Here is a 17,453-nt window from a genome sequence, read left to right as displayed (position 1 = left end):
ATGTGAGAGGATGACAGCATGGATGAGAATTTTAGCAGAGGTGGAAGGAAAGTTAAGATGAACATGTCAACATACAACTTCAAGTCCAGCAGAGAAATCATTACAGGTGTCAAAAGGTATGTACATGAGGTGAAGAGCTGTTTTGACTATTTTTAGAACTTTATGATCAAGCCATTCATGAAACAATTCCATATGGAAGTGCAGATGGACAAATGCATTTAACAGGTAAGTGTAATGCTGTTTTTATTTGTTGTTTTTCTCAGGGTTACTCCTGCATAAACATCCATTCCTTTTCCCATCCGAGGGAATGGAAAAGATAAAGGAGGAAATACCAGTCCCTTCAAGAAAGAAAGTAAAGATGAGGGACGGGAAAACAAGGTTAAAGAGACAGGGCGGGGGATACGTAAGGGGACACTGTTAAAAATTTTAATTTAAGTATTTTATGTATTTTTGTTAATGTGAAAAAAATTGTTTTAATTTGTTATTGAATGCTTTATGGCTTGTATGACTTCCCAATGTTTGTTTGTTTATTTCATTCTTGGTGCTCTGTGTGGTTTTTGTACTACTGGAGTGATTTTATGTTCATATGACTGCATGTAAAGAAATTTTACCAGTATATTTGTTATTATGTCAAATGTGAACTGTATTGTATGTAGGACTGAGACCACAAGTCTTCTTTTGGGGGGACCATGTGTAGAGAGCTTTTCAGATGTTGATTCTTCATCTGTTGTATAATTATAAAAAATGAAGTTGTTTGAAGTGTTCATGTGTAAATCAGGTAAAAAAATAAATGCTTTCCCGTAATCATGTGGGATTCTGTGTTTTATGTATCCTGACTATCACCCCAAAACTTGGGGTGCCCGGCCCTAGAATCACCTATCTATCACCCCCCTTAATCTGTCTTCCTGGGTCTCTAGGATAACTAAGGAAACACTTGGAGGACATGGATACGGCCTTCTAATAAATGATAGACAGTATTCTGTCCAAAAAAAGTATCCTTTTGTTAATGTAACTAATAATCCCTAATACAATATAATCTAAAAACCTAACTAAAATACAAATCTCTTATTGCAAGTTAAAGAGTATTCAAAATGCAATTGCATACCGTTCAAATTATTGTAAATGGTTGAGTTCTGTTACAGATATCTGGTCTGCAATGGATCTCTGACAAGAGTTCTTAATTAGCACACACTCAGACATCTATATATATATATATGCGCGCACGCACACGATACTATGATTAAAAACCTGCAGGGTTCCTCTGTCCTGTCAGCTTTCTGTTGCTGCTGCTGCTGTAGCTGCCTCTCTCGATCAGCTCTCTTGCCAGTTCGTCCACTCTCCACCTCACACTTGTTTAACTTCTCTCCTTGCTTTCCCAACTACTTGTTCACTCCTCTCTCAACCATTTTAACCATCTGTCTTTTACACTGTTCTGTCAGCTATCAGAACTTTACTGCACACACTCACTGTCTTATCAGGTCGTTTCCGCTCATGCTCCCTGCCAAACATTATCAGCTTGAATGCATGCCAACATTACCTTATTCTGGGACGCACATTCCAAATACTCACTGCCGTTGTTTACCCCAGAACTCTGACTTGCTGACCTTATCACGTGACCTGTAGCTTCTAATGGTAGAGTGACTTTTGTTTATTCAGAGACAGAAAACGAAGTCTGAGGAATTTCTCTGGTATGAAGGTGGTCTGACATAAATGTACATTACATGTTGACAAATTAGTCAGCCAAGAGTTTGCACCTGTTTAGACATATAGCAGATAATTAAGTCTGAGACAGATGCAGAACCCAAAAGTCTCAGAAATTTTTTATTTGTACAGATATGGAAGAATAAAAGCAAGACTAACTCTGTCTAACCTATAAAGCCTATTGTTGAATTTTAATAGCTTAAATTCTAAAGAACATTGCAGAAGCATATGTATTAATTAGAATTACTAACAGGCATAGATTTAAATGATGGAAGAGACCCCAGGGGCCAAATTTTGGCAGTCATTGGTCATTGGCACCTGACAGAAAAACCTTTGACAGGCAACAGGACTGTGGAGTGGAATTCAAACACTTTTTTTTCTGATTCCTCTTAAATCAGTGATTTTCAATCTGTGGTCCACAGACCCCTGGGGGTCTGCAGGCTGTCTGAGGTAAGTCTACTCTACCACGCTACATCGGCACACCAGGTGTAGAGACACTATGCCAATGGGAGAGCACTGTCCCATCAGCATAATTACTCCACCTCCACGAGAGGCAGAAGCTATGTCAGTGGAGAGCAGCTCCCACCAACATAGTGTCATGAGGACACTGCTTTAAGTCAATGTAACTTATGTCGCTCAGGGCAGTGTTGTTTTTTTATCCCTAAGTGACATATGTCATATTGACTTCAGCGGTAGTGTAGATCAGCTATAAGATTTTCAAAGGTGTCTGCACCTCATTTGAAATTTTTTAGGGGACTGCAAATGAAAAAAGGTTGACAACCACTGTCTTAAAGCCATGGACAGTCAGTCCTGCAAATCCCTGGTAGCCGGAGTCTCAGAATGTTTTATAAAGTCTATAGGCTTTATGCCTGCATAGGCCCATGGACTCAGTAATGGTCCGTACTACAGCCACATTTATGGATCACTCTGGATACTTTGTGTGCTGGGTCTGCTGCTGGCCAGAACACAGAATCACCTTAGAGTCTAAGTTACATGGGTACAAAATGCAGTGATTTTATGCAAGGAAAGCATTGTAAGTAGGAGGGGAAATTATACTTGTAAAATACCTACATTTATTGCACCATACTAATATATACATTGTTCAGACAATCTAAGAGACTGTTCTCTCTGTTCTGACACACTTGTCTCTTCTTTCTCCCATCCCCAAAGAGAGGATAAGTGCAACATTTAACTAAAAATACACCACTCTGCACTGGACTTTGGTCAAGGTGTAGCTCATGACACATTTGAACATGGATTTCAAATATGGGCAAAAAGTGTCCAATTTTTTCACGCAATAAAAGAAAATTGGTGAAGTAATATTGTCTTCAGCGCATAGAAATCTGTTAGGGCGGGAAGCGGGAGGAGGATGTGAGAAATAATCATAGCATAGCGTGGTCATTCTGGTGCTGTTCATGCTACAAGGGCTACTACTTTCATATCTGCTCATATTGCTGTATAATCTCAAGTGATGGGTCAGCTCGTTTACTTTGACTCCACTTACCAAAAGTGAGGGATATTTAAGTGGCCAACAGATCACTAAAAGCTAGCAATTGCTTCATGCAAAATGTGTCTTGATTGTGAGCTACGGTTTTTTAGTTGTTTTGTGTTTTTAATGATTTCCCAGTAATACTTTGAGGTTAATCACCAGGTTTGTTTACCACTCATTTCCAGATACATAACTTGCATGCAATTTATGCTCACTCTTTATTGTCTTGTTTTCCAACTTGTAACACACACTAAACAAAAGAGCGTAACACTAATAACTGATTCAGTGTGCCAACTCTAGCAATTTTTATCATGAGTCTCATGATACTTGGTTTTTCCATAAAGCTTTAGCTCGTTGAGTCCTGTGATTACACAAGACTTTCAACTTGCTTTTTTTAAAAGATAGTTTCTAGCCCCTTTGGTAGTGGAGAAAAGTTGGAAAACTTGAATCCTAAGGGCTCAAAACCCAGAAGGTAAATATGAATAATAGGGCTGTCAAGTGATTTAAAAAATTAATCGTGAGTGTTTGAGTAAAACATTAATCACTCTGTTAAACAATAATAGAATACCATTTCCTTAAATATTTGTGAATGTTTTCTACTTTTTCAAATATATTGATTTCAGTTACAAGACAGGATACAAAGTGTACAGTGCTCACTTTGTATTTATTTTTGTTTACAAATATTTGCACTGTAAAAAACAGGTGAACTGAAAAATATCATTTCTTTTAATACAAAGACTGTAGTGCAGTCTGTTTATCATGAAAATTGAACTTAGAAATGTAGAACTATTTACAAAAAACAACTGCATTCAAAAATAAAACAATGTAGAACTTTAGAGCCTACAGGTCCACTCACTCCTACTTCAGCCAATCACTCAGACAAACAAGTTTGGTTACAATTTGCAGGAGATAATGTTGCCAGCTTCTTGTTTACAGTGTCACCTGAAAGTGAGAACAGGCGTTTGCATGGCACTGCACTGTTATCGCCGGTGTCACAAGATATTTCCATGCCAGATGTGCTGAATATTCATATGTACCTTTATACTTCAACCAGCATTCCAGAAGACAAACATCCGTGCTGATAACGGGTTCTGCTTGATAACCATCCAAAGCAGCGCGGATTGATGCATGTTCATTTTCATCATCTGAGTCAGAAGCCACCAGCAGAAGGTTGGTTTCTTTTTTGGTGGTTCAGGTTCTGAAATTTCCGTATTGGAGTGTTGCTCTTTTAAGACTTCTGAAAGCATGGCCCACACCTCGTCCCCCTAAGATTTAGGAAGACACTTCAGATTCTTAAAACCTTGGGTCAAGTCTTGTGACTCTCTCTAGAAATCTCTCATTGGTACCTTCTTTGCATTTTTTCAAATGTGCTGTGAAGTGTTCTTAAAACAAACGTGCTGGGTCATCATCTGAGACTGCTATAACATGAAATATATGGCAGAATGTGGGTAAAACAGATCAGGAGACCTACAATTCTCCCCACGGAGTTCAGTCACAAATGTAATTAACGCATTATTTTTTTAACGTGCATCATCAGCGTGGAAGCATATCCTCTGGAATGGTGGCCGAAGTAGGAAGGGGCATATGAAGGTTTAGCATATCTGGCAGGTATATACCTTGCAATGCCGGCTACAAAAGTGCCATGCAAATGTCTGTTCTCACTTTCTTGTGACATTGTGAATAAGAAGCAGGCAGCAGTATCTCCGATAAATGTAAACAAACTTGTTTGTCTTAGGAATTGGCTGAACAAGAAGTAGAACTGAGTGGACCTGTAGGCTCTATAGTTTTACATTCTGTTTTTGAATGCAGTTATGTAACAAAAAAAATCTACATTTGTAAGTTACACTTTCACGATAAAGAGATTGCACTACAGTACTTGTATGAGGTGAACTGAAAACTTCCATTTTTTATCATTTTTACAGTGGAAATATTTGTAATCAAAATAGTAATAAGGAGCACTGTACACTTTGTATTTTGTGTTGTAATAGAAATCAATATATTTGAAAATGTAGAAGAACATCCAAAAATATTTAATAAATTCCAATTAGTATTCTATTGTTTAACAGTGCAGTTAATCATGATTAATTTTTGAGTTAATCATAGAATCATAGAATATCAGGATTGGAAGGGACCTCAGGAGATCTAGTCCAACCACCTGCTCAAAGCAGAACAAATCCCCAGACAGTTTTGTTAACTGCGATTAGTCGACAGCCCTAATAAATAATCTAGAATGCACTGTTTTTTTAAAATCTCCTGGCTCTTTAGCCAATTTTAAGATTTTTGAGGTCTGACTCATGATGTTTACAATATGTGAAATACTAACTTTAGCAAAAATAGATACAATATTTCTGTATTGCAGGAAACTGAGAAATAATCACTGGGTTTCTTCATGCAGTATTTAACAGAAAAATATATAAAGAAAGCAGGACTTGATCCCTTCTTAAAGAAAGTATTATCAGCTGGAGGAAGTTTCAGGGGCAAAATTGAAACAGAAAAATTATAAAAGAAGCAACTGCTAATAGTTTTCTGCATTCTATAATAGTGTTACTGCTACAGAAGATAGATGATCAGTAGATTTCATCTTGACAAGGCAGATTCTCCTGGGTGATCCATGGATTCTAGGACTGGAAGGGACCTCGAGAGGTCATCGAGTCCAGTCCCCTGCCATCATGGCAGGACCAAATACTGTCTGGACCATCCCTGATAGACATTTATCTAACCTACTCTTAAATATCTCCAGAGATGGAGATTCCACAACCTCCCTAGGCAATTTATTCCAGTGTTTAACCACGCTGACAGTTAGGAACTTTTTCCTAATGTCCAACCTAAATCTCCCTTGCTGCAGTTTAAACACATTGCTTCTTGTTCTATCATTGGAGGCTAAGGTGATCAAGTTTTCTCCCTTCTCCTGATGACACCCTTTTAGATATCTGAAAACTGCTATCATGTCCCCTCTGTCTTCTCTTTTCCAAACTAAACAAATGCAATTCTTTCAGTCTTCCTACACAGGTCATGTTCTCAAGACCTTTAATCTTTCTTGTTGCTCTTCTCTGGACCCTCTCTAATTTCTCCACATCTTTCTTGAAATGCGCTGCCAGAACTGGACACAATACTCCAGTTGAGGCCTAACCAGCGCAGAGTAGAGCAGAAGAATGACTTCTCGTTCCTTGCTCACAACACACCTGTTAATGCATCCCAGAATCATGTTTGCTTTTTTTGCAACTGCATCACACTGTTGACTCATATTTAGCTTGTGGTCCACTATAACCCCTAGATCCTCTGCCATACTCCTTCCTAGACAGTCTCTTTCCATTTTGTATGTGTGAAACTGATTGTTCCTTCCTAAGTGGAGCACTTTGCATTTGTCTTTGTTAAACTTCATCCTGTTTACCTCAGACCGTTTCTCCAATTTGTCCAGATCATTTTGAATTATGACCCTGTCCTCCAAAGCAGTTGCAATCCCTCGCAGTTTGGTATCATCTGCAAATTTAATGAGCATACTTTCTATGCCAATATCTAAGTCATTGATGAAGATATTGAACAGAGCAAGTCCCAAAACAGAGCCCTGTGGAACCCCACTTGTTATACCTTTCCAGCAGGATTGGGAACCATTAATAACTACTCTCTGAGTACGGTTATCCAGCCAGTTATGCACTCACCTTATAGTAGCCCCATCTAAATTGTATTTGCCTAGTTTATTGATAAGAATATCATGCGAGACCGTATCAAATGCCTTACTAAAGTCTAGGTATACCACATCCACAGTGATAATAGTGTGGACTCATAATCTTGTATTATTTTACATCATTTTGCTGTCATAGAACTGGTTATGATGCCATATATTAGCAGTATGACCACATTTCAGGATTAGGAGGGTGAAGATGAGCTGTGAGAGCAAATCTTTGTTTAAATACAAATGTCTCTTCAGAGTGAGCATAATTGGCAAGGGAAATTACTTAAAACAAATGAAAGTTAAATGGATTTTTGTTGAAGTCTGATTTATTTTCCCAGTGTGCCCGTCCTCCTCTCAACTAACACATATTATACTCGGGGATTTATTTTTAAATTGGCAATCAGAAATAAGGAACACGAAGGGGTGCGTTTTGAAAGCGATGTGTGGGAGGTATGCAAACAACTCTTATTGTTTTGTAATGGGATTAGATAATGTACCTTTTATATATTGCTTTGAGAAATTCCCCTTAAGTGTTCTTCTGGACACTTGCCTGCAAAACTAGCTGTGTTAAATATGACAGGAGTAGAGAATCTGGATTACAACTGGCTTGAATGCATGCCTCATACATACATGCCAGTCAAACCATTAATTCAAATTAACCAATTGTATTTCTTCAAACTAAATATATTTCTGAGACAGACATCTCTCTCTCTCTCTCTTTGGATGTCGAACGATTTTCATTGTCAGACTCCTTAGTTCAAAGGGCTTTAAAGAATTTTTTTGTAATGTCTAGAACCAATACTACTGTGATACATTTGCTCAGGAGTACATTTTTCTATATCTACTGTAAATTAATTTCCTTCAGTGTGTGGAACTTCCAGTAGGAGAGTGACAATTTTTCACTGAGATATAAACACTGTTCTGCTGCACCTTATTAATTTGCAAGTGAGTACTACCTGAAATTATTTTTAATTCTAATTTTGAAATTGGCTACATTTCAAATAGACAGTGTCCATTTAAAGACCATGTAATATTTACAAGCTGTTTCATTTTTGGGTGTATTCCATTATTTTAAATAGTTCATGTTTTGCTCATTAGCCAGTAGATTTATAAAGTAGCCGTGGTTTGTCAAGCTCTGCATAGGAATGTCAATCAGGTTTTAGATAAAATTTTGAGCTCTATGGCAATTTTGAGGGCCATGCAGTCCTGTGCTGACTGAGCAAATAATGGATTTGTTAAATCATATGGTATAGCAGCAGGACAGGAAGCGAGAAGCAACTCTTCATTTACCATACTGACTTTCCCTTCCCATTCTCCTCCTTCCTTCCAACAGCTTGGAAACTGTTAGCTGAAACTTGTCTTGGCATTTTAAAAGCTTTTTGGGCTTATGTCTTTGGTTATATTGGTATGAAACATACAATGGTTTTCAGGATGCCTGGTCATGGTGTACCTTCATTCTAAAATGTATGCCAATATTTACAACATGTAGACACATTTGCACTCACACTTTAAAATAACTAGGGTCTTTTGTTTTTTCCCCAGCATTCTTAACTGCATACTATAAATTAAATTGATGATTTTCACAGAGAGCATGCCCATTGGTCCTGCCAGTTGATCTGCGCTTTTTGTACTAATCTAAAATATGTTCAGATATATACCTGGGCTCCCAGAGAGTAAATGAGTGTTACTGTTGCTGTACTTTTCTTTTCTTGTATGATCATTTGCGATCCATTGCTCTAGTCTCATTTTTGTTCTTTTCAGCAGTTCATTTTGTCTCCATATGCTTTTTTCAGTTCTCAGGATGGCTTACGTGATTCCCCCCTCAGCTCCATCTCCAGCAGTGACTATGACAGTGTTTCTGTCACTACATGTAGTCTCTCCAGCATATATGCTCTGAGGTAATAATAATCTCACTTCACAGTCACATTTGACTAATTGTATTGAGTACTGGTTGGTGAAACATTTTCATTGAATTAACACTGAAGTGACAGCAGCACTTCAGATAATTCTTCCTTTCAGCACACAGGCACATTTGTTTGTGAAGCTTGTTTTGTATGCTAATAAAGTCATTGTGAGAGTCTTACTGTTTGTGGAGCATTGTCATGAGGTACACAACAATGAATTGTACAGCATTTGGGATCATCATCTGATCTCATTATTCATTATGTTCAAAGAGGTACTTAAAATAACTAGCTTTTAAAATACATTTTAGACAGAGTTTTATACACCTGATACAATAGGACTTCATTGCAGAATGAGATTATTATTGAAAAACAGTGAATGACTATACATTACTAGGTCTTGTCTCTCCAGATGGCATGGTTCTGCCATCTGTATTCTGCTTCCCTGGGATCTAATAGTAAAATCAGAGGAATGTCACAACTAAGAATAGTTTCTTTAGTTTTGCTATTATTTTGTGGCCCAAAAATATGTTAAGAATGCTGGCGTGTGTTCTCATCAGCTAAGCACGTGTGAGGGAGACGAATCTTTTGTAGTTGATTTTGCTAAGAGAATTAGTAAGGATTATGAGTAAGGCTATGTTTTAGTCATGGGTATTTTTAATATGTCATGCACACGTCGCAGGCAGTAAACAAAAATTCATGGCCTGTGACCTCTCCATGACTTGTAGTATATACTCCTGACTATATCTTGTGGGGGTATGGCCCAGGGAGTGCCACAGGTGCCTGTGTGGGGTCGCCGTAGGTGCTCGTGGGGGCGGGGGGGCTTGGGAGGGTTGCCATGGGTTGGGGGGGCGGTCTGGGACCCCTGCTGGTGCTGGGGGGTGCAGGCAGTGGTGAGTGACCCAGGACCACTGCTGGGGGGGGAGGGACGACTGGCAAGCTCCCTGCCTGTCTCCCTGGAAGCGGCATCATATCCCTCCGTCAGATCCTAGCTCCAAGCACTGTCCCCTTTCTAAGCAACGGCCATTGGCTGGAGCTGTGAGGGCAATGCCTGTGAGTGGAGGTAGCGCATGGAACTAGAAGCTGAGGAGGAAGGGACATGTTGCCGCATTCAGGGAACTCCCCAAAGGTAAGTGCCGCCCAGAGTCCTCACACCCTCCCATTCCCCAGTCCCCGGCCCTGATCCCCCTCCCACACCTGAACTCCTGCTGCTGCTGCTGGGGGGGAAGGGGCAGTGGCACAACTACCCCAGCAGCGGCCGATGTGGCTGGCCAAGGGGCTACTCGAATTGCTCAGGCGGCCCCCAGGCTCTCTGCACTGGCCGCTGCAGAAGTCATGGAGGTCTCAGAAAGTCAGAGAATCCCTGACAAACTAGCAGCCTTAATTATGAGAGAATGCATTTTAGGGCAACAAAAAGTTATTAAAACAGAAATAAAGGTTCTTTTGCTTTTTCAGTATTTTCATAGAAATGATGTTGCCTTTTTTAACAGTACATTCGGAGAGATACTGAAATTTTAGTCAAGATGTTTCTGGTGTTTCTAGATCTGTGATAATTCTCTGCTTTTCTTCTTTTGTTCTTCTTCTTGCCTCTTTATCTTTCAACTGTTTGTTTGTATTCAATGCTTGTTGACCTTGGTGTAGGATCAGGAATTCAAGAGTTTATGAGAAGTTTGGGGAAGCAGAAATGGGGGAAAAGATAGTCTTTCTCTAAAAATGTCAGAAGAAAAGTACCATATCAAAATAATTATTTGTTTGAGTGCCTCCATATGAGATTGCAGTTAGTGAATTCTGTACTTCCAAATGCCAAATAATAGCGTTCTGTGGAGACATCTAGTCTTCCTGATGGGTTATGCTATTCCTGCTCTCTATCTTCCCACCTTTTCTGTTTGCATGTTGCACTAATTTTTATCAGCAATCATAAAAAAAGTTGTTGGAAAATCTGTTTTATCTTTTTGAATTTTTGGTCTTTGACTCTGGCTGTAAGTTGATCCTGCACATGTCTGTCTGAAATGTTAATTGCACAAAACCTTTCTTGAGCTTTTTTAGTCTTTGATTTTTTTTCTAGGTAAACACATTACTCCTAAATTATTCTAAGCATCCCATCCTTCCTTTCCTTAGTTTGCATTTTTTAGGGCTTGTATACATTGGGGATACTCAGGAAAATTAATCCAAGTTAACTGAAAGGTGTGAATTAAAAGGAAATTAATTAACTGCATTAAACCCTGAGTGGACTCTCTCATTCAGAATTAAAGTGGCCTTAGTTCAGTTTAGTTTAATTCAAAGTGCATAGCATAAGGGACAGACATACCAGTCCAGTACAATTTCCAGAATACATGCAAATGTTACCCAAGGAATTTGGGTTTATAGTAAAGTGAATTAAACTAAACTGAATTGAGGCCTCTTTAATTCTGAACGAGAACATCTATACAGGGGTTTAATATAGTTTAACTAATCCACTTTAAATGTACACCTTTAGTTAATATAGATTAACTTTTCTGAGTGTCCCCATATAGACAAGACTTTAGTTTTTTGGTGAAGGGAATTAAATGCAAAGTGGTCTTATTGTATCTGTCCTTTATATTTCCTTGATTAACGTGTTTATCTTTGCCTGGTAAAAAACATTCTTTGTGTCTTTTCATTTCTGAAGTATTTCCACTTACCAATATTCTTTGAATAAAGAACATTTTATCTGCCGACTGTGGTTGCCCTCTGCTAAACACACTATGTAACACTAGAATAAGTCCACTCCAGGCATAGTGATTGCTGAAAGGATAATACAGGATACCTCAAGTGTTCACTGGAGATTCCAAGAGCCTTGAGGACAAGTAATTCTTTATCAGCTAGAGCAGCTTATCTCCTGCACCATATTCGCCTGTCCTTGTAAATTAGTATTTTGTGTGCCACTGTACTGATAGTTCTTGTAGTCAAGATAAATTGTGTCTACAGCTTTTTCTTGTAGTTAAGATAACTTGTGTCTACAATTGTTTCTTCTGAAAATTAAGTCAGATTTATAAGACTTGCACTGTTGTGTGTGAGTCCATGCTATGTCACTGGGAGAATCTTTGCTAAATCCCTGAATGCTATTTTAAAAATTAAGCATTTTCCTGCTCTCTATCTGATCAATGTTACCAGGAGTCAAGACTTCATACTGAAACCCCCCATTCAGCAAAGTACTTAAGCACATGCTTAACTTTAACCATGTCACTATCCTGATTTAAAGCGTTGAGAATACTTTTGTGCCTTAAATTAAAATATCTGCTTAAGTGCTTTCCTGGATTGGAGTGCTAGTTTCCTAGATCCTTTTAAATACATGTACAGTATTTCTTTCCAGCACCTGAGAACTTTCCTGTTTGTCATAAGCTTTTCACTCTCTCTAAAAGTGTTCCTCTTATCACCTTAACCATCATCTAAGGAGCGCCATCTTGACCCGGTTTCTTACCTTTTTTTCCATCAATATCTTTCTCCACAATTTTATCATGTTTTAATGTAATCTCTAGCTCCTTGGGCATCATTTTTATATATTCTGGAAAATGTGCTGGACAGGTAACTGTTCCTTTATAAGCAATCGTATAAGGCATTTACTAATGCTTTTTGCAGTGTTTTCAGCCATTAAACTCTCTGTGCTGTCTTGTAACAGTCCCCTTATGTACTTGAAAAATTTCCTTTCTTAACTTCTGCAATGTTTGTTTCATTCTCGTAACTAGCTTTTTACAGTCTCTTACCTTTGCTCTGTTACATTATTGCTGAGTTGTACCCCTCATGCATCTTTGTTATTTTTTGGCACTTGTATTGAGTCTTTTTTCTTTCTTTTCTCTTAAATGTGTCTGTGGCCTAAACTTTTACCTTTTTGCTGTTTTCTCTAATAACCTGCAATAAGAATGTAAATAGGAATCAAAATACATTGTTTACAATTGTGGAAGGGAATGAATATCACGTGTTAACATAGAAATCTAAAGATTTATTTTGTCCAGTGTCATCCCAAACCATGTTAAATTTACTTGCTTGCTTTAGGATGTTGTTACAAATTTAGAGTTTTAACTACATTAATGGGAGAGTTTGCTAACAATCATAATGCTTCTGAGCAAACCTGTGTCCAGTTTTGAGCTTTGTGAGTTTTACATTCTGCTTTGTGAGTTTTGCATTGAAATAATTCAAATAGCTCCAGAGCGTGATACTGCTGTGCACACTATCTTACTACACAAGTAGTCCTGTTGACTTTAGTAGGACTCTGGGTTGTAAGGTACTATTCTTTGTGAATAAGGGTATTGTACTCTGGCCCAAATTGAGTTGATTTGGTGCCAACACAGGACAAATTTGGTAGATTGAACGATTTGTTTTTTGGCTTTTGACTTTGAACTCTATGCAGAAAGCAAAGTTCAGAAGTTGAGAACTAATGTGAATTGAAACTTAAAAAATATATGTACATGAGCCCCTGAGAAACCGAGTCACGCAAAACCATTCATCACTTGTTTCCCTTTGCTTGTTTAAGTTAGTAGCATTTTTTCATGTATGCCTTTTTGCAGTATAGTTTCAAATTTTATTTGGCAACATTTCATTAATGAATTTCCCTTAGGGCTGTCAAACTCTTTAGAGTGAGAGATGCATCTCCGAGAGCAGATCAGATTAGGTTTAACGCTAAATAGCTCTTTAACATTATTTATCTGTCAGACAAGCAGGGGAAGAGGGAAACATTTTTGCTACTTGAACATCCATTTCTCCATGCTACTGTGATAATCCTTTGCAGGTTATACTAGGCTAACTGACACTGATGTTACAAAGCAGTAAGGAAAACTTTCTAGCTACCAGTTGTGTCTTGGAATTGAAACAAATAATTCAGAATGATACATAGAACCCTACAGCGTTTCTCATTTTGCAGTGGGGAAGAAGGTACATATGCACATACAACTCCCCACCACCACCATCCTGCACCTGAAGATGAGCCTATGCTCTAAAATGCCCTCTACTAAACTTTTAGGGCTAGATTCACCAAGAAGAGTATATTCCACTTCCTTACATAAACCTGGATCCTTGCATCCAGGGAAGAATAATCTGATGTTGCCAGTACCTGCTTTCCTTCAGGATTTTTGCTGGGGGGAGAGTAGGGGGAAGGTGAACTTTAAATTCTAGTTGGGAGTCAGTGGAATCCTACTGAAGAAAGCTACTTAGGATATGCATTGAATCATCACACTCCCTGCTGTCCTGTCTTGTCTTTTTTTCCCAGCCAGAGCTCCACACACCTTTTTGGCACTATCAGAACAATACCATACTGGATGTTTCCAAACATTGTATAATTATGTCAACAGCTAAACCTTTTATGTGCAATCACAGCTTAACTTTAATAGTAACAGAAGAATTTACACTAACACAAGATACTTATGGATAAAGATAAGGTCAAATGTATTTATTCAATAATGTGCCCTTACCGACGTAAGTAGTCAAAAATTTCAACGTGACTGATGTAAGTCAAAAATTTCAACGTGACTGATGATGTTTCATACCTCCATTTCTGGATGACCAGCTTAAACTCAATAAAGGGGCCCAATTTTAAGATGGTTAGGTGCTCAGAACTTTCTGGAAATTGGTCTTCTGCAAATTGTTCCAAGGTAGGCACCCAAAAATGGAGGCAGACAAAATCACTTGTCACTTTTATCAATAGAAAATAAACATATTACACTTTCTCTGGGGTCTCAGAGGGATCTATGTATCATGCAATTTCCCAGCACAAGGCAAATGTTTGATCTTACTTACACCAGTGTAAGTCTGGAACAACACCTTTGACTTCAGCGGAATTACAAGGATTTACATCAGTAGACAGAACAGAATTTGGCCACTATGTATGCAAACCCAAAGGTTCAGTGAAAGAATTTGTTTCCTTTTCCTTTTCATTCCTTTCTTTTTCTATAGGAGTACACACATTGAAGAACTTTTTTTTTATATTGTTATAGAAATAGAGTGTAATGCTTGAATCTAATCAATTTAGATTTCAGGTATATTTTCTTTACTCAGCAATGAAAATCAGTCGCTTTTAAAATTAAATGTTGTCTGTCTGCAGAAGTCCCTTCCTTTCTCAGCTCTCAGCATCCCTTCAAGTTATGGAGCTAGGTCCTCACAAGCACTTTACAACATGTGTGTTTAAATTGTTTAAACTGAAGATAAATTGATGGGACTACTCATGTGCTTAAAGTTAAGCATGAGCTTAAACGCTTTACAGGATTGGCACTATAATAAAGATGAAGCAGATGGATGTAGAACACATTATAGGGAATGGGGGAGGGAATGCAAGAGTGTCAACAACAGAAGCACAAGGTTGCTCTATTTAGCTAAGTATAGACGCATCCATTTTTTAAAAAAATTAAGTGGAGAAGATATATTAATGAATTAGTAACTGTCCACTTGCCTGATTAAAGTATGTGCTACAGTCCACTTCATCATTTTAGAATTACAATTTCCTTTTCCCTAGTCTCCACTTTTGTAGTGACTTCTCACACAGCAGACAGAATGAAAAAAGAGAGAGCCCCCTGTCAGTGATGATCTGTGATTCAGCTACTCAGATGGGAAAAGAGAAAATTGTGGACTAATAGGAAATAATTTTGGGGCCATTTAATAATAAAATTGGTACCTTCTCCACCAGACTAACACTATTTTTTTCAGAGAAACATATCTCCCCATTTAGTGTCTGTGTGTTGGATTTTTTCCCTCTAAAAACCCAGATAGCTCTTTTGAAAAGAATAATAATTCAGAAGGGATGTTCTGATTTAATTACTTGACTATTCCAATCTCACTAGATGTAACTTTGTGAGTTGCTGACTTAAGCACGCCAGGTAACTCAAATCCTCCATGTAGCAGCTCTGCACCACCAACTTCTTTGGAAAATTAATTCCATACTTTGAGTGCAAGGTGAATCTTACTTTCTTTACACCTGATCATATCTATACACCTGATCCAAAACCCACGGAAGTCAATGGGATGCTGGATTTCAAACCTTTAACGGGCATTGCAATTACTCAAACATCAGTTAATACTAATGTCTAAACCAGACACCAAAGTCTTTGTAGTTAGAGATGGGGGAAATGCTGATTAAGGCAAGATCTCCTGTTCTTGTTACTAATAATTAATGTAAAATGATGAAACCAGCCAAATACCTAGGAAAGGTAAAATTGTATATTTTCAATAGTTTGAGTAAAACCCTGACTGTCAGTGTGGATGCATGTGCTGAACAAACAAATATTTGAGGGAATGTGGGACTAGGAGGCACAAGGTCATCCTTACTCAGTATAGGAAAAGGGAGAGGTGAGATGATGTTTGTCTTGTTCATGAAAGGAAGGTGAATTGGTAGAGGCTTGATGATTGGCAAGATGGCTCATATGAAGTGGGTGGATGGCTATTCTGTTAATATGTAAACTGTGGGATGGTACAGTGGGAGTAGTGGCTTTAGCTGGAAATGCAGGAGGCTATAATATGTGGAGATTAAAGATATTTCGGGCATATCCATGGGTAATCAGGGACATGGGGATGGATCAGTTACTTGATTAAGCTCAACTGTGAATTTCCTCACTTTCAAATGTTTAATTTTTTAACTGTATTGTTCCAATCAGGTGGGTGTGTGTTTGTTTAAGGTATATGTATTGGCAGTACAACCGTACCTCTATTTTAATGTAGGCTTTTGTTTGGGAATACCACATTTTGGTCACTGGGTAACTGGCAGATTACTTTTTTCCCCTTTCCCTGCTCTAATTTCTGAAAAGACTGTTCAGAATTTATAAAGACTGCTGCTAACTACTCTGCATGTAAAGCTTTAGACTCTAAGGTCAGGAATGTAAAGATCTCAACTAGTGTAGCTGAGGGAGGAGGAAGGGATTTGTGTGTAAAGAGAAAATCAGAATATGCAGTAGTTCCGTTTTTTATCCTAAATTGTTAACATTCCTGCCGGAAGGTGTTTGATTATAGATTGTCTGTGCATGTTTTAAGCTCTGTGAGGCTGGGTATTTGAGATGGAACTCTTATTCACAAGCTGTTGGTATAATAGTTTTATATATAATTCATAATAGTAAAATACAGTAGTTCCCAAACTTTTTACTAAGGTGACCCTCCAACTGCTTTTGGTCTTGTTTAGAAACCCTACCATTGCATATGTGTACCCTCCCTCCCAGCACAGCAGCCCTAATCCTGACCTGGTACAGAGGGTAGTTTTCGGGGTGAGGGTGAGGGTTGGGTTTGGAGAGTGAGCCCACCCAACCATTCACTCCACAGCAGTGGCTCTAGTCAACCCTGATAGGCAAAACCTGTGTAGCACTGTGACCCTGTGCAGCAGGCTGTAACACCCAGAGCAGGAAGCCAGTCCCACGTGCATGATGAGTGTGAGGTGAGCTTGCTTTCTAAATCTCTTAATCCCTCCCCAAGGGCCAGGAGAAGGGTATGTTTGCTTAGGGCCCTGTGACCCATCTAGAACATTTTCTCAACCTACTATTTGAGAAGAACTGGTATAATCAGGGCCGGCGCTACCATTTAGGCAGCCCTGGCAATCGCCTAGGGCACCAGGATTATTCGGGGGGTGGCATTTTGCCGGGGGGGCGGCAGGTGGCTCCGGTTGACCACCGGAGCTGCAGACCAAAGGACCCTCCGCAGGAATGACTGCGGCAGCTCCACCGCAGCCGTGGGATCAGCGCGGGGGGGCGGTGAAATGGCCGTG

The 17,453-nt window shown here is 38.7% G+C and overlaps 1 protein-coding gene across 5 annotated transcripts in view; it reads left to right on the top strand.

Moving 5' to 3' along the window:
* Positions 1–17,453, top strand: part of ZFYVE28 (zinc finger FYVE-type containing 28) — a 291,376-nt gene that overhangs the window by 241,082 nt on the left and 32,841 nt on the right. For 3 of the 5 annotated variants that reach the window (XM_030563864.1, XM_030563865.1, XM_030563862.1), the window contains one exon: positions 8,657–8,761. The exons of 1 other annotated variant lie outside the window; for it this stretch is intronic. In XM_030563864.1, coding sequence (XP_030419724.1) covers positions 8,657–8,761 — 105 coding nt within the window. Of the gene's footprint in view, positions 1–263; positions 1,015–8,656; positions 8,762–17,453 lie in introns of those variants that run through there. One more of the 5 variants, XM_030563869.1, reaches the window with a different exon arrangement.

This window comes from Gopherus evgoodei, chromosome 5 (genome assembly GCF_007399415.2).
Source record: "Gopherus evgoodei ecotype Sinaloan lineage chromosome 5, rGopEvg1_v1.p, whole genome shotgun sequence".
NCBI lineage: Eukaryota > Metazoa > Chordata > Testudines > Testudinidae > Gopherus > Gopherus evgoodei.
The sequence above is the reverse complement of the archived record's forward strand: the minus strand, read 5'-3'. Positions and strand labels throughout refer to the sequence as shown.